This window comes from Cynoglossus semilaevis, chromosome 13, assembly GCF_000523025.1.
Source record: "Cynoglossus semilaevis isolate Cse_v1.0 chromosome 13, Cse_v1.0, whole genome shotgun sequence".
Classification (NCBI taxonomy): Eukaryota; Metazoa; Chordata; class Actinopteri; order Pleuronectiformes; family Cynoglossidae; genus Cynoglossus; species Cynoglossus semilaevis.
This window is the reverse complement of record NC_024319.1, coordinates 397,047-413,898: the sequence shown is the minus strand read 5'-3', so window position 1 is coordinate 413,898 and position 16,852 is coordinate 397,047. Positions and strand designations below refer to the sequence as shown.

The 16,852-nt window shown below is 45.9% G+C and overlaps 2 protein-coding genes across 8 annotated transcripts in view; both read right to left on the bottom strand.

The window, feature by feature from the left end:
* The window catches only part of flcn (folliculin), a 7,872-nt gene extending 757 nt beyond the window's left edge, over positions 1-7,115 (bottom strand). Inside the window, exons 1-10 of one of the 3 annotated variants that reach the window (XM_008322643.3) lie at positions 6,535-7,115; positions 6,238-6,438; positions 5,233-5,391; positions 4,841-5,062; positions 4,586-4,752; positions 2,106-2,197; positions 1,663-1,823; positions 1,443-1,556; positions 489-612; positions 240-365 (exon numbers count right to left, since the gene is read on the bottom strand). In XM_008322643.3, the coding sequence (XP_008320865.1) occupies positions 240-365; positions 489-612; positions 1,443-1,556; positions 1,663-1,823; positions 2,106-2,197; positions 4,586-4,752; positions 4,841-5,062; positions 5,233-5,391; positions 6,238-6,438 (1,366 nt within the window). In that variant the 5' untranslated portion in view covers positions 6,535-7,115. Of the gene's footprint in view, positions 1-239; positions 366-488; positions 613-1,442; positions 1,557-1,662; positions 1,824-2,105; positions 2,198-4,585; positions 4,753-4,840; positions 5,063-5,213; positions 5,392-6,237; positions 6,439-6,534 lie in introns of those variants that run through there. The other 2 variants (XM_008322644.3, XM_025061297.1) reach the window with 2 other exon arrangements.
* A 510-nt stretch (positions 7,116-7,625) lies between these two features.
* The window catches only part of cacng8b (calcium channel, voltage-dependent, gamma subunit 8b), a 13,313-nt gene continuing 4,086 nt past the window's right edge, over positions 7,626-16,852 (bottom strand). For 2 of the 5 annotated variants that reach the window (XM_017037865.2, XM_008322641.3), the window contains exons 2-6: positions 14,684-14,948; positions 14,117-14,341; positions 11,707-11,790; positions 10,122-10,262; positions 7,626-9,949 (exon numbers count right to left, since the gene is read on the bottom strand). In XM_017037865.2, the coding sequence (XP_016893354.1) occupies positions 9,153-9,949; positions 10,122-10,262; positions 11,707-11,790; positions 14,117-14,339 (1,245 nt within the window). In that variant the 5' untranslated portion in view covers positions 14,340-14,341; positions 14,684-14,948 and the 3' untranslated portion in view covers positions 7,626-9,152. Of the gene's footprint in view, positions 9,950-10,121; positions 11,791-11,997; positions 12,229-14,116; positions 14,342-14,683; positions 14,949-16,852 lie in introns of those variants that run through there. The other 3 variants (XM_025061311.1, XM_025061312.1, XM_025061313.1) reach the window with 3 other exon arrangements.

Genomic DNA, 16,852 nt, shown 5'->3' with positions numbered 1-16,852 from the left:
CTGCTAACTGCAGCTGTGTGTGGGTTTTCTACATGTTCTCTGTCCTTGCACAGACCCAAATACAAACAGGATATCATTAATTGTTCACTCCTCACGGACCGTTGGTGTGAATGTGAGTGTGAATGTCTGGGTGGGGGTGTGTATTACATACACAGACATGCACCTCAAGTTCTTTTGGAAAATGACTGTAACCAACATGTGGCTTTTGTCAGTACTTGCATTACAGTATGTGTACTCACCCCTGTCTGTGGGCTGAGTACTGGCACTGCTGATGACAAACTGATGGCCTGAAGTGATGTCATCCTCTCCACAAGTCAACAGGTGACAGTTCTTCTCTGTGCTGACGTCCACCAGCAGCGAAAACTCTGAGTGACAACAGAAGTGAAAGTCAAGACTTTTTATTTTTTTACTTTTTCCTATTTTTATTCCTATTATTCCTATTTCATTTGAGGTTTTTAGTTTTGAGTATTTTCCTGATTCTTTGGTACCTGAGGAGCTGACATGGGCTGGGATGGGCACATCTGGGCTGAGACCTAGGAAGTTGCATTTGTAGGCCTCTTCATATTGATCACTGAAGGGCACGCAGCGCACACAGCCAACTGGGAGCAAAGACTAATGGGAGAAATGACAGAGGTTCTGAGAAGGGACCGATGTCACGACTCTCTCTCTCTCTCTCACACACACACACACACACTGTTCTCACTACTGCTGGGCCCACACCGGTTCTAGAACCTTCTAGATCAGGGGGCTCAAACTCATTTCCACCAGGGGACCACATCAGCAACCATTGAAGGGCCGGCTGTACTGGAAGACTGTGTAGATCATGAGTCCCCAACCCCCGGTCCGCGGACCAGTACCAGTTCATAGGTCATTTGGTACCGGGCCACACTGGGACACAATGAAAAATATCCTTTCTTTTTTAAAGATAATCTAATTTTAAAATTATAGGTCCTTCAGACTCTGATACTAACAGAAAATTTAATGATTAGTATTTGATTGATTATAAAAACTTATATTGCTTAGGTTAAGAAATTCTGCTGCATGGACTCCCGCAGGCCACACAAAACGGCTTGGCGGGCCACATTTGTCCCCCGGGCCAGTATGTTCTAGAACTGTCACTCTAAAACTCTAGAACTCTAGAACTGTAACTGAAAGTAACTTGAACTAGACCTAGAACACAGTCGAACAACACTACAGGGTGTGTCTACAGGGTCAAAGGTCAAAGTATCAGTGTTATTATTACTGGTGTATTACAGTCATTAATGACACTAAGTCAGGTCTTGACTGCAGAAACAGTGTTACTGTATATTCCTGAATGTTTCAGCAGAGGGAGACATTAAAGCATTGGACCCTCCTACTACTGCACATGTTGTTCACAAAGCATTGTGGGAAATTGGTAGAGGCAATTAAAAGATGAAAACACAGTGAAAACAGTGAAATACCTTCAGAACTTTAAATGCTGACTGGGTCAGGGAGAGGTCAGCTCCTCTCCATACAATCTGATTTCCCATCAACACATGCCACGCTAGCTGCCGAAACTCAGCAACCCCCAGTACCTGTAGAAACAGTTGTACAGTATACAGATTCATTACCAGGAGAACGTGGAACAACTTCCTGGTTTACTCTCTTGATTTCCAGCATTTCCATGACTACAGAAAGTACCTGTCTCAGGTGTCGCAGAGATCTAAATTTTGGACCAGGTAACTCATGTAGTTTTGAATCGTCACACAAGAAGCTGAGTCCAAGTTCACCTCCTGATTGGTGTTGCTGCTTGGATGCCCCTCCCTCTGCACCTCCCCAGCAGCTCATTTCCTCCTCTTGTTCTTTTGGAGACATAAATCAACAAAGTGATGAGGTATACAGTTAAATCCTCAAACAAACACGAACCAGAACTGGACTCGTCACCACGGACCAGCACCAAAAACCAGAGGCTGCCGTGCTGGTCCTTTGTAGACTTTGATTCCAAATTTTTTGTGCGTACCCAGTTTCTGGATTTTTGCGTACGCTTTCATAAAATATACGCAAGTCTTTGTATACGAGGCCCCTGGTCTGACAAAGAGTGTTTGTGTTGACCTTTGACCCAGGTATAGGGTCTGAGACTTTACCTGTCTGTCTCTCTATCAGCACCAGGGTGTCCTCAGTAGGAGCTCCTTCCAGAAGCTTCTCTGTTAGGCGACTTCCACAGGCTTTCAGCAGCCTGAAGAGAACAGAATGACAGGGCAGAGGTCAACGACTGCTGTAACGAGCTGAGCCCCCCCCCCCTCCCTTTTTTTCTGAGCGCTCGGATCACGATTCCATTGGATTACTATTGAAACAATCTTTAGTTGAGAACCCAGGAAACGTGTTCCTGTTCTTAACACATACATTTGTTTGGTTGGTTCTTTGACTTTACTCCTCTGTAGTAATTCTGTTGGACTGTAAACACTGAACTGATACAAATAAACGCTAACAGAACCCAGCACTCCCTTCTTCATCTGAATTTTATTGGATACTTCTTCTGTCGAGCGTCTTCAATTTGTCTGTTTCCACTGTGTGGTTTACGAAGCTGAGGTCAACCGCCAGTTAAAGAAGAGATGACGTCAGGCAAAGAAACACCTGTAGTTGGCGGGAAGTTTGATTTTTAAATTCTTGCCCAAAACCGAAAATGAGAAAACCAAGGTATCCTATATATATATACACACACGTACATACAGTGGGTACGGAAAGTATTCAGACTCCTTTAAATTTGTCACTTTGTTTCATTACAGCCATTTGCTCAAATCAAAAAAGTTAATTTTATTTCTCATTAATGTACACTCAGCACCCCATCTTGACAGAAAAAAACAGAAATGTAGAAATTTTTGCAAATTTATTAAAAAAGAAAAACTGAAATATCACATGGTCATAAGTATTCAGACCCTTTGCTCAGTATTGAGTAGCAGCACCTTTGGAGCTAGTACAGCCATGAGTCTTCTTGGGAATGATGCAACAAGTTTTTCACACCTGGATTTGGGGATCCTCTGCCATTCTTCCTTGCAGATCCTCTCCAGTTCCGTCAGGTTGGATGGTGAATGTTGGTGGACAGCCATTTTCAGGTCTCTCCAGAGATGCTCAACTGGGTTTAGGTCAGGGCTCTGGCTGGGCCAGTCAAGAATGGTCACAGAGTTGTTCCAAAGCCACTCCTTGGTTATTTTAGCTGTGTGCTTAGGGTCATTGTCTTGTTGGAAGGTGAACCTTTGGCCCAGTCTGAGGTCCTGAGCACTCTGGAGGAGGTTTTCGTCCAGGATATCTCTGTACTTGGCCGCATTCATCTTTCCTACAACTGCAACCAGTCGTCCTGTCCATGCAGATGAAAAACACCCCCATAGCATGATGCTGCCACCACCATGTTTCACTGTTGGGATTGTATTGGGCAGGTGATGAGCAGTGCCTGGTTTTCTCCACACATACCGCTTAGAATTAATGCCAAAAAGTTCAATCTTCGTCTCATCAGACCAGAGAATCCTATTTCTCATAGTCTGGGAGTCCTTCATGTGTTTTTTGGCAAACTCTATGCGGGCTTTCATGTGTCTTACACCGAGGAGAGGTTTCCGTCGGGCCACTCTGTCATAAAGCCCCGACTGGTGGAGGGCTGCAGTCATGGTTGACTTTCTACAACTTCCTCCCATCTCCCGACTGCATCTCTGGAGCTCAGCCACCGTGATCTTTGGGTTGTTCTTTATCTCTCTCACCAAGGCTCTTCTCCCACGATTGCTCAGTTTGGCTGGACGGCCAGGTCTAGGAAGAGTTCTGGTCGTCCCAAACTTCTTCCCTTTAAGGTTTATGGAGGCCACTGTGCTCTTAGGAACCTTGAGTGCTGCAGAAATTCTTTTGTAACCTTGGCCAGATCTGTGCCTTGCCACAATTCTGTCTCTGAGCTCCTTGGGCAGTTCCTTCGACCTCATGATTCTCATTTGCTCTGACATGCACTGTGAGCTGTAAGGTCTTATACAGACAGGTGTGTGCCTTTCCTAATCGAGTCCATTCAGTTTAATTAAACACAGCTGGACTGGTATGAAGGAGTAGAACCATCTCAAGGAGGATCAGAAGAAATGGACAGCATGTGAGTTAAATATGAGTCACAGCAAAGGGTCTGAATACTTATGACCATGTGATATTTCAGTTTTTCTTTTTTAATAAATTTGCAAAAATTTCTACATTTCTGTTTTTTTCTGTCAAGATGGGGTGCTGAGTGTACATTAATGAGAAATAAAATGAACTTTTTTGATTTTAGCAAATGGCTGCAATGAAACAGTGACAAATTTAAAGGGGTTTGAATACTTTCCGTACCCACTGTGTGTGTGTGTGTGTATATATACAGTATATGTACATATTGATACATATATATATTTATACATATATACATATATCTATCATCCATCTATCCAACCATCTATCTATCATCCAACCATCCATCCAACCATCCATCCATCTATTATATTCAGAAATAACAGCTAAACAAAGACATTTGTCAGTGAGTAACAGAGAAGTGTGTGAAGTCAAGTTAACAGGATTGTCTTTGTTATTGGGTCTGAGCTGTAAAGAGAAAGTGTACCAACAACCTCACCAGCTGAAAGAGCAGTGCAGACTGGCCCATAGATTGGGATGCTGAGTGAGAGACGTCAAAGATCGAGCAGCATTGCCACTCCTCTGGTGGGGGAAGACTGCAGGTGAAAACACAGTGTTCATCCTCACAGCCCTCTGGGGACAAACTCCTTGTTCACTGTCAAACACCTGGTGCAAAGAAAAATATAAAGATGTTGTCATACTGGACTCACAGGACAACGTAGGGCTGTACTGGAGCAGACCATCTGGCTCACACCTTCAGGGCTGTGCTTTGCAGACTCTGTATGGTCAGCTTCAGGTGGCGTAACAGAAAAGGCCATGAGTTGATGAGGTAAATCCTGTCCATGGCGACCATGACAATACTATACCAACGCTGAAAGCCCCTGGCCAGGCTGTCTTTGATGAAGAAGGTGTGTGAGAACACAAACCCGTGCTGCTCATCTCCAAAGAAAATCGGTCCTTCACGACCAGGACACACCTGGAAAAGCCACAAAAGATTTGGATTTTTTTTTTAATGCAAACTGTTGGGGTCCAAATGTTCACCAGTGCAAAACAGTAGTATTTTTATGACTGAACGGATCTTAAATGTATGAAAAACCCAAACGTCAACGTGCAAATCTGGAACTTACACACACAAAACAGACGTACATCACCGTTTACCTCACAGCTGAGGCTGCGTACACAAGCCTGTCGTACAACACTGAACAGCTGTGGTTGTCTGGGATGCTGGTGACTCAGGAAGCGGATTCCCGTTTCATCGTCAATGCTCACAAAGCCTGGGTGAGATGCAGGTAGAGATCGACAGCCCTGTGATTAAAAAAAGACAGAATTTAAGAGGAAAGAAAAGCAGTGAAAAAAAAATCTGAAAATCAAAGCGATAAAGATGTGTGACAGGAACCACTGACCACTGGTCAGACTAGACTCTCTTTTAATGGAGAATTTAAATTGAAAACGAACAAGGAACACCGCAATTGTGTCATAAATGTCAATTATTTAATTTATTTAACTGTTGAAAATAACAGAATATGGTGGAACCTCCTGGTTGTTGAACTCCTCCCTTTTTGAACAATTTAGTTCACAAACAACATTTTTAACCAAAACATGCCCAGTGGTCATACCATAACTCGATTGCCGAACAAGAGACAATACCATACAAGCAGGTACAAGTGATCACTGAGTGACAGTGTGTGTGGCGTCAGCCTGGCTTCAGCCGGCGCTCAGGATATACACGCTAGGAACTGGTAATTCTTATTTTGACTGTATTTCTTGCATTGTTGTATTTCTTCTATTTCTTTATTCCATAAATCACCATGAGAAAGAGTGAGAAGAACAGTAGAACTCAATAAAGATGAGGGTGGAGCTGGTGTTGAGAAAATACTGTTGAAAAAGTTTGAATCGGCAATCATCCAGGAACCGATTCATCCATTTGACATTGACTCCTATGGAGAAGAAAATGGTTTCAGTTTTTGAACTTTTCTGTTCATGAACGACCTTCAGGTTCTAAATGAGGTTCTAAAACCCGGGTTCCACTGTGTTTGGAAAAAAAAGAAAGAAAAGAAAAGGGTCAAAGCACTGACCACTCGTCCACCGTCTCCTCTCTGTCATGTAGCTGGAGAAATATTAAACCAACGTGACCAGCAGCACTGCGCTCACCTCACACATTTCACCTCTTTGTGTGGCCGAACTGTTGGCCCTCATTGTTAGCCCTTCGCCTTCCCGCTCTCCATCCCTGTCCCCAGCTGCCGGGACTCCAGGCTGGGACGATGGGGACGGTGGATGTAGCGCTTCGGTGCAAAACAGTGTCCGAGGGCCATGGAGTTCACAAAAGTGACAGAGAGCCACTAAAGCGTTCATCTGAAAAATATGTCGCTGATTCTTTTAACGTCATATCATTCATTTATCTGAAACGGTTTGTTCAGTTTGACCAGTGATAACCATCGTATTTCTTACCTTTACCGAAGCACCGTCTGACGTTCAACACACTGATACAATGCTACACCTTAGCGGCCATTTTTGCTCCTTCTTTACTCCACACCATATTCCATCAACCGTTTAAAGCATGTTTTCAACCATAACATTGTCTTATGTTTGCGATTTGGTTTTATAGCGCTGTTTGTTTTAACAGCTTATTTTAGCATATGGCTAAAGCTGCGCGGCTAACCCACAAAAACATCACGTCACGTCACGTGAGTCAAAATCACGAGCTCGAGCTTGGGTGACGCGTGACCAATAAGCTGCGTTCACGGACAAAACCGAGTGGGAAAAAGTGGGCAAACCTCTTAAAGAAAGATCTTTCCCCGTTTGCTCCAGAAACGAAGAATGTGTTGGTGGCATCGAAGCGTGACGAGTGTTATTTATGAAGAACTTCTTTACAAAGGCTGTTCCACCGTTGATAAAACGAAGCATTTCAGACCAAAAAAACCCTTAGAATTAAAACTGCATTTCCCACAGTTCTCTCTCGGGCCATAATTCAGGGTCAAAGTGTAATGTAAACGAAGAAACGCCTGTTTTTTTACAGTCATTACTCACTTTTATGTGTTACTAAGTAGGTTTTGTTGAACCGTTAACGTGTGTTAACAAAGGAGGTGGGAGTCAGAGGACAGGCTCAGAGGAATGACATCAAGGATTCAGACGTCGCTGTGAGAGGCAGCCATTGGCTGCGGTTGAAGCAGAAGGAGGTGGTGTGGGCTGCTCACAGACCCCCAGTCCGCCCCCCTCCCCCCCCCGCCCCCATCCGATCAGCCTCAGTGGAGGTGTATGTGATAAAAGGTTGAAACACCCAATGACCCCATGATGAGGAAGGGTCTGCGTCGCCTTCTGCTTCTACCACAGTCCACCCCCCCCCCCCAAACCTCCATTCATGTACTAACTATCAGGGATTGGTACTGAGGTACTGGGTATCAATTACCATCACATACATCTAGTCCTAGTACACATACTGGGTGCTTACTGTACACATAAATACTTGAGTGTGGTCCCAGGAACTGTTCCAGGAACTGTTCCAGGAACTGTCCCAGGAAATAAAGAAACAGACGACACCAGTCTGTAAATATGCTGTTATTGTTGTTTTTTTATAAAGTTCGTGCAGTACAGTGTCGTCAGACCAACCAGACTCAGAGATATATTTCTATCTAGATTCTTCACTACAAACTACTGTAAATGCTGTCTGTGCAGGTCAAGTCACATGATCTTCTTCTTCTGTGGGTCTGACCAGCATCTGCAGTCACTCAGGATGGTTCGAGAAGACTTAGAGTGAGGTGGTGGTGGTGGTGGTGGGGGGTGTCGCATTCCCCTCCACATAAACACAATAGGACAGAGTTCAGAAAGGAGAAGGAGAAGGGGGAGGCACAGTGAAAAGGTTAAGGGTAACGTGACAAAGGGGGGGGGGCACTGGTCATGTGACCAAACATCAACAGGTCCTCGAATCCTGTCAATCCCAAACTGAAGAACCAGCAGTAGTAGTGGTTCCAAAGACATGGTCTACAAACCTATGATTGCACAAATGAAATGAACGTTTTCCCGCCCAGGGTTTCAAACCCTCATCCTACATTTACACACTTTCATTTTTTTGTAAATGAATAGCTTCATGTGTCGCTGCTCAGGACAAACATGAAAAGGTTTGCCTTTTTTTTTTTTTCAGCGACCTGTACAAAGGAACCCTGTGTTCCCTGTTCCTCTGGTCCCAGGGTTCTGGGTTCTAATGCCCGAGAACAAACACCGTCAACACCATTATAGCTACAAGTACTACTACTAACACAGATTAGGATGGAAGCTAGACAAACGGAGGCCAGCGCAGAACCAGACTGGGACGGACAGCAACCGCAGAGTGGGTCGGTGGTCCGGTCAGTCCAACCTCGCTGTTGTATCTCATATATTGGAAGACAAATTACAGTATTCACATCCGACTTCATTTTTATAAATGACAACTATCTAATATAGAGTTAAAAAAATAACACAGGCGTACATCGGCCCACGGCCCATGTGTTGTGCACACTCATGCTGACACAGTTACACACAGCTCGCTGACAGTCGGCGGCTGCACATGGAAGAGATTCACAGTAAGGGTTGTCAAGATCCGGAACTGAACGTGGACCCGACCCACACACGGCCCGGAACAGAAACACTCAGTCCAAGCGTAGCTAGCCTGTAATAACGCTAAGAATAATCACAACAACAGTTGGACATAAACGCTGACCAGGTTAGCCATAACATAGCACGAGAGTATGTGAAGGGTTAATCTGTGGGTCATTAACAAAATAAATCATTTCTAACACATGAAATATCAAAATAGTTTGAGATTCTGACACTACTTCAGAATCTTCTTTTTCTTCTTCTTCGTTGTTACACGTGTTCTGGTGCTCAGTGAGTCGACTAAATAATATGGACGGAGGACTATACCATGGGTGTGTGTATGTGTGTGTGTCTGCCCTATCACAAACACAGTGCTTTCCATCTGTCTCCTACCTGGAGCGCCCTCCTCCTCCTGGGCTCTCTCTTTCTCTCTCTCTCTCTCTCTCTCTCACCCCCCTCCCCAACCCCTCTCTCTCGCCCTCTCTCTCTCTCTCTCTCTACACGGGCGTTGTCTTTCTATTCAGGGTGTTGGAGTTGCTCTCCCTGTCTCCCTTCAGTCTGTCCAGAGTGCCCATCCCCCGCTCCCGGTCTACTGTGGATGAGGTGAAGGGTGGTGGGCCAGAGGCCACAGAGTTGGGCATCTGGGTGTTGGTGTTGGAGGAATTTGAAGGATTGTGAGACTTTAGTGAAGGGAGTGTACCACTCATCATCACCCCTCCGCCTCCCCCGTCCTTTGGGAAGCAGTTGTGGAGCTGGTAAAGCGAGGCCCTGTCCACTGTTCCATACATGGGGGGTAAACCCCCCAGTTTGGGGTCACGGGACAAAGTGTAGAGTGAGATGTCGCCTCCAGCCACAGCGGTGTGGGAGCGAGAGTGAGGGTTGGGTAAGGTCGACACTGAGATGGGGCCCTGGGACAGTAGTGCAGACGGGGGCAGGCCAAAGTTCTTGCCCCCAGTGCCTCCTACAGGTGAAGGGTCTCGAGACCGGGAGGGGTCAGTGGAACGGGAGGAGGAGCGAGATCTACGGCGGAACCGGTAGCTGGGCAGACGTAGCATGGCGTGCGTGGTGCTCTTGAAAATGTCGGTGCGCGAGCGACAGCGCAGCTCTTTGTTCTTTTCAATGTAGATGTTGACGGCTAGCACGCCAACCATCTCGGCCATGATGAAGGACAGGCCGCCAAAGTAGAAGGACCAGCCGTAGGAATACTGCCACTTCTTATCCTCGTCCTTCTTTGGAGAGATGTCGCCCAGCGCAGCGGAGATGTACACGATCACACCGATGATGTTGCTCAGACCTACCAGAGAACGACCGTCGTTCAACACACAATACGACACAGAATACAACATCTGCTGTATATCATTACAGTTTGTATAACCATTCATTCATTCAACAGAATGGGTTTTTAAGCCACAGTTAACCCGTGCGTTAACATTTAGCCATGTTAGGTGTAAAAACACATTTTGTACCTGCAGCCACAAAAAGTATTCCAGCTCCCAGGATGATGTTTCTTTTGCTCTTATAGAAACGACTAGCAGCGATGCACACCCCTCCCATCAGCAGGAGAATGGCACTGAGAATCGGAAAAATGTTGGAAGCCCTGACAACTCCTAAACAGATGGAAAACGATGAGAAGCAGGCAAAGATATGTTGCATCTTAAAGATATCAGTGTCATCTGCAACCAACATTTTTAATCACTATTCATTTCTTCAGGTAAGTATTATGGGATGAGTATACAGTGGTCCCTCTACTGTTGCGGTAGTTCCGTTCCAAGACCCAACGCCAAAAGGGAAAATCCGTAAAGTAGAGGTGAGATACTTATTATATTATTGACGTATATATTAACCCTTTATGAACCTCCCCCCACTGTTATCAACCCTCCCTAGACTGTATCAACCCCACCTCACCCCCCACCCCTAATCCCCACAGTTATATTCACAGTACAGTTGTAGAATGGAAATATACGACATACATATGACGTCAATAAATGTAATACACGACGAGGCGGAGGTTAGCGCTCAGCTGCAGGAGGGAGAACACGGGAGTGGTGACGGAGGTGAGGGCAGTTGGAGTAATCTGCTCCTCTCCTCATATCAGGAGGAGCCAGGACCAAGGAGAGAGGAGAGTGAACAGAGGAGAGACACTGGCCAAGACAGACGGACCGTAGATGAAGGCCGGGCACAGGCAGGAGCGGACATTATTGTTAACTGTCATCTGTGTCAGCGTCTTGGTTTGGACTTGGAAACAGAAGTGGGAGAAGATGATCGGAGGAGGTTAGGAGGCATCGTAGGACGTTAGATTAGGGTCAACTTTCACCTAACTTTACAGCAACGAACTGTAGTGGAGGACAGACAAGGGGAGATGAAGGAGCCCATCAGAGTGAGGGACAGGAGAACATCATCAATGCTGTGTTCATCTCCTCCATGTAAACAAAACCACCAGCCATGACTTTTAGCTGATTTTGTACTATATTTTTACTGTTTATTTTGTTTTAGGTTAGAAAATGTTTTTTATCACGAAAATAATGAAACTTGGAAATTAAAAAAATAAATTTACCGTAAAATAACGTGATATAACTCGAGATTGGAATAAAAAAATACGCCATGCATTGACGGAGCGAAAGGAGAACCGCGATATAGTTTGTCCATTATGTGGTGAGCATTTACTTAATGTAGGGTAATGACCTAAGTTGGACACAGGAGGGCACTGCTGTTCGCGTCTCCAGAGTCAGGCAATTGTCGCTATGTTTGTTCTCGATGAAACACCGTATTTTTGGCGCTGTGATGTGATGTGTTTTGAGCCTGTGTTTGTCTGTATCGCAGTAAGGAGGAATAAAAAGAGATCATGTGATTACTGGGTGTGTAAAAAAAGATCACCGGCCAGAAACATTTACTCTACTTAAGCATTAAAACAGCACTCCAAGATCCACCAGCAGGGGGGTTTCTTTGTAAAGGTGTGGTACTTTGGTCTGTTCCACAGCAGCCGCTGCAGGATGAACTTCAACTGACACCAGAGCTAATGTTAGCTAATTCCTTATACTACAGCTAACTTACGTAAGACGTACTCTGCACCGTCATGGTCAAAGTCTGCGTCCTCGGGGAAGTGGTTGATCTGAGAACACACCCCCCTCTTCACTCCTGAGACAGAAACAGAAACAGAGAGAAATCATTGGACAGAGGATTTAAATCAGAAACGTACAACAACAAGTTTGACAGGTGAAAATGAATTAACGTCCTGACGACACCAGTGACCGCCGGCATCCGGGACCAGAGGCCAGACGCCCGCTGACAGGTGTCCAGCAGACAAGTTCATTCAAGACATGAGAACATATGGGACAAGAGTACCTACGACACACGCATACTTGTGAATACATACAAGTATGCAGACAGTCAGGCAGACAGTCAGGCAGACAGTCAGGCAGACAGGTGACTACCCGGTGGGGTCTTTAATGTTGACAGACAGACGGAGGGGAGGATGACAACAGGACGGCTGCTGATGGACAGAGTGTGAGAGAGATGAAGAGATGGATCAGACACAGACGGACAGAGGTGGAGTGATCTGGTCCCACGGCTGCTCTGGAGGGAGATAGATGGAGGTAGAAGGGGGCGGGACAACAGTACAGTCTCATCAACAACAGACCGGTCTGTAGGTTTCCAACATGAAAACAAAGCTGATGTTAAAGAAGTTGGTCAAAACATTTGTCATGTTTCATAGAGACAGAGAACAGGGTTTAAATGTTTCCACTTATCAAATATATATACATATAAATGTGATATATATTTGTATATAAATGTAGAACACACACACACACACACACACACACACAAATTTGGTCTTAGTTTAATTTGCAGGATCTTCTAGTTGGAGCTCGTCTTCCTCCAACATTCACACCTTCAATATCATGTTGTGTTCACTCTAAATTATCCAAAGGCGTCAATGTGAATAGTTGTTTGTGTCCGTGCGCCGCCCTGTGGTCACTGCTGGGATTACGACCCTATTTTTATTATTATTTTATATTAACATCCCATCATCAACTCCCAGCATGTGTCTGTGGGTGCTTCAACCCCAGGTCAGCGGCCCGTCTGGTGTCAGAGCAGCCTCACTGAGGTCATTGGTCTTTATGATTCCTAAATATACTGATTTACTTGATGAATGTTCTCGCCGTCACTACACACACTACAACTACTGCAGCTGCACAAGTGTCAGTACACCATAGTACACTACAGTACACTACAGCACAGTACAGCACACTACAATACACCACAGTACACTACAGTACACCACAGTACACTACAGTATACTACAGCACAGTACAGTACACTACAGTACACTACAGCACAGTACACTACAGTACACTACAGTACACTACAGCACAGTACAGCACACTACAATACACCACAGTACACTACAGTACACTACAGTACACTACAGTACACTACAGCACAGTACACTACAGTACACTACAGCACAGTACAGCACACTACAATACACCACAGTACACTACAGTACACTACAGTACACTACAGTACACTACAGTACACCACAGTACACTACAGTACACTACAGTACACTACAGCACAGTACACATCGCCATCAGCACGCTGCCATCATTCATCTTCTAGCTCCACCCAGCTACAGAGCATGGAGGACGCCACCGTCAGCTTCACTGCAGCAGAGTGGGGGAGAGAAGAGGGGAGGGAGGGAGGACACTACAAGGAGAGGCCAAGGAAGAGAGATCAGAGAGAAATGGAATACAGAGGGCGGAGACAGGGGGGGGGCACTGGAGCTCATCTTTAATTGGCTGTGGTGAAGCACACAGATCAGGACACTGACACTAAGTCAGTGGTTGGTCTGTGGGCTCCTCACTGCTGACTGTCTAAGGGTTTCACGTTTGAGTCTACCAGCTGCCACTGAGAATAGCACTGTCCCCACACACTGCTGCTAACCCCCCAGTCCAGACATAGGTCCACTGGGCTTTTACCTCTGACTCATCAAATATTTTGATTAAAAAAGAAATTGTCCACATCACTTTTTAGACAAGCTGCATTATCCAGATATTTAGACAAACCACTAGATGGCACACTCCAGAAAATAGTGAGTGGAGTGGAGTGGAGAAGAGTCCACTGCTCCACCTGGTCACTGTGGAATGTTTAGATGTTTGCTGTGTGACCTTCCTGTCATCTGACTGTCTTTGGTCTCACATCACAGCCAATCACAGTCGTTCGCTCGGAGTACACCTGACCTTTGACTACTCCAGTCACTCAGACCACAGTGACTGCACCAGTCTGCAGTGCCAAATATGGGCCACAGGTTGACTGTAGTACTGCTGTATGTGGGCTAGAAGTAACTGCAGTACTTTGTCCAGAAGGTTATATATTTATAGTGCTAAAATAAATGTTTAAAATGGAAACAATTGAAGAACCAAATACTGTTGGGGTCAAAGATCAAAGGTCTCTTCTCTACCTTCTAGACAGCATATCCTCCACAGGCCAGAGTGGGTGAGGGCCCCGGGGTCCTTCTTGTCCTTGTTGTGGGGGTCGTCTTGAGTGACGTTGGCCGTGCTGTTGCAGATGAGGGCCCGGGAGTACAGCCAGTAGTCCGTCCCTATGGCCACCGTCATCAGGCCGAAGGCGGCAAACGCCCCCACGGTGGTGAGAAGGATCTGGATGCCCTTCTCACACACCATGCCTTCACACAATAAAGAGCGGAGAAATATATGGGTCAGATGGAACAGAAGGAGCAGGAGTAAGGAGGACAGGAAGTGAGGAGGGACCAGGTGACACCATCGCTGCTGATACTGAACTAACACAGTCATAAAGATACAGTGGACATTTGACACATGATCACTGGTCCTCAAACTGCGGTTGGTGTACCACTGGTGGAGTACAGTCATGTATCCAAACCTACCTGTACCTGCGACCTCTACCTCCAGGCATCACTACCACCGACTGATGACATCATCCACGTGTCACAGCAACCACTGGTACATTGAGTTTCTCGTACGTTGAAGCACCAGGTGTGAGTTCTTACCTGACGGCGAGTTTCTATCCTTCGACTCAATTTTGAAATCTTTCGTTTCCTCGTCAGTGAAGAATGTGCTGTCCTCTCGGTCCGGACAGCGTCCATCGACTGTTCTCGCCGGCTCCTCGCGCTCCTTTTTGCACTCCTGTCTCCTTAGCCTCTTTCTTCTTCCTCTCTGCTTCCTTCTGAGTGGGGGCTGGGGGGGGGGGTCCCACTGTTCCTAAGCTGTTAGCAAGAAGCCTGAAGCAGGGAAGCCATCTTCACTGCACTGGACCTGCAGAGGACAGAGTAGAGGACAGGGACGTGAGTCCACCTGTGGACGGAGCTGGAATTACAACATCTGTGTAGATTCTCAGTCCTCCAGGAACTCCTGTGGTACTGATGTTTGGTACTGATGTTTGGTACTGATGTGTGGTACTGATGTGTGGTACTGATGTTTGGTACTGGTGTTTGGTACTGGTGTTTGGTACTGGTGTTTGTTTGGTACTTGGTACTGGTGTTTGGTACTGGTGTTTGGTACTGGTGTTTGGTACTGGTGTTTGGTACTGGTGTTTGGTACTGGTGTTTGGTACTGGTGTTTGGTACTGATGTGTGCTGTTGGTGACTTTGAGCTAATTCATTATCTGAATGTCAGGTCTACATGGTGGGATTCCGTGGTGGGATTTTAGTCCAAAATAATCTGTGGACTGGTGGACCACTTTGGTGTGTTCCTCATGTGACTGTCAAACTGAACACAGTGCCACACACTCTACATCCAACGGTTCTACAGTCATTGTTCCAGGACACAGTCAGCACTCACGTCATTAGAAGAATAATCCAGATTACATGTGCTGGACTGAATAAAAATCCCAAATCTCCCGCCACGAAGATTAAAGAAGACACGCAGATTATCAGCAGAGGGGAAACAGTTTTACAACAATTCACATCAAACGCTGGTATTTTAACTCCTGACTTCTTTATTAAAATGAACCCTGGACTGAAACACGGATTATGGGATGGAAGAGAAACTGGAAGGAGAAAAACAAGAGAATAAATCTTTAAAACCAAAATTAATATATATATATAATATATATAGAATAGAACAGCCTTTTGTTCTTTCATTGTAACACGGGGTACAACAAAATTGAAGATTCCCTCAACTTTTCATCTTTTTTTTATTATTAAACTAATATAAATGTTTAACGATTCTGCCCCCCCACCCCCCCTCCCCAAGCCTAACATATGCAGATTGGTGGTGTAGTGTGTTAGTAGACTGTAGGCTGATGGTGGGTCTCACGTTTCTGCAGGTAGTGCTGCCCTCCACTGGTGACTGAGCCACACTTCATCTGCTGCTCAGATGGTAGAAAGTGAATATAGAGTACAGTGCAGTATCTTTGAGTATCTCACTGTGACACAGAGCCGGCAGCTCAGCTATGGTGCATGAACGGGACATAATTAACATACAGCACCACGTGACTCCCCACCAATCAGGTCGTTTGATGCTTATTGACTTCAAACCTGTGAAATCACTGACTGGAGTCAGAACCACTGTGAGCTGCTGCTGCATCTGCTCTGAATGCGGGGTGCGGGGGGGGAGCAGAGAGGGCCAACCCCACCGTGTTACTATGGCAACATTGAATTCCAAAGTCTGGATCAGCATAGAGCAGAGAGGGTAGAGGAGGGAGCAAGTGGGGGGTGAAGAGGGGAGAGATGGGAGGGGAGGAAGAGGAGGGTGGCAAGAGAGGAGGAAGAGGGGTGGAGGAGGGGAGGAGAGCAAAGAGATGGAGGGGGAAAAAGAGTGAAACAGAGAGGAGAGATGAGAAAGAGGCAGAAATGGGGGGGGGGGGTTCTCCCACACTGACATGACAACACACACACACATACACACACTGCTACACTAATGCAGCTACATCAATAGATGTGTGTGTGTGAGACCACTGCGACATACAACCAGAGGTGCAGTACTCACATACACCACCAGGGTCCGCAGTGTCAAACAAAGATTCATCTGAAACTCTAAAATGTATTTTCCCACAGTGACGACGTCCAATCCTGTCTATTAATATTACACGATACAATATGGTACGGGTGGGGGTTGGGGGGGGAATTAGGTCACATCCTGTTCATGGAAGACACCCACAGAGGAGGCATTGAGAGGGTTGGGGAGTGACTGAAGCGCAGTGACACCCCCAGGTTCAG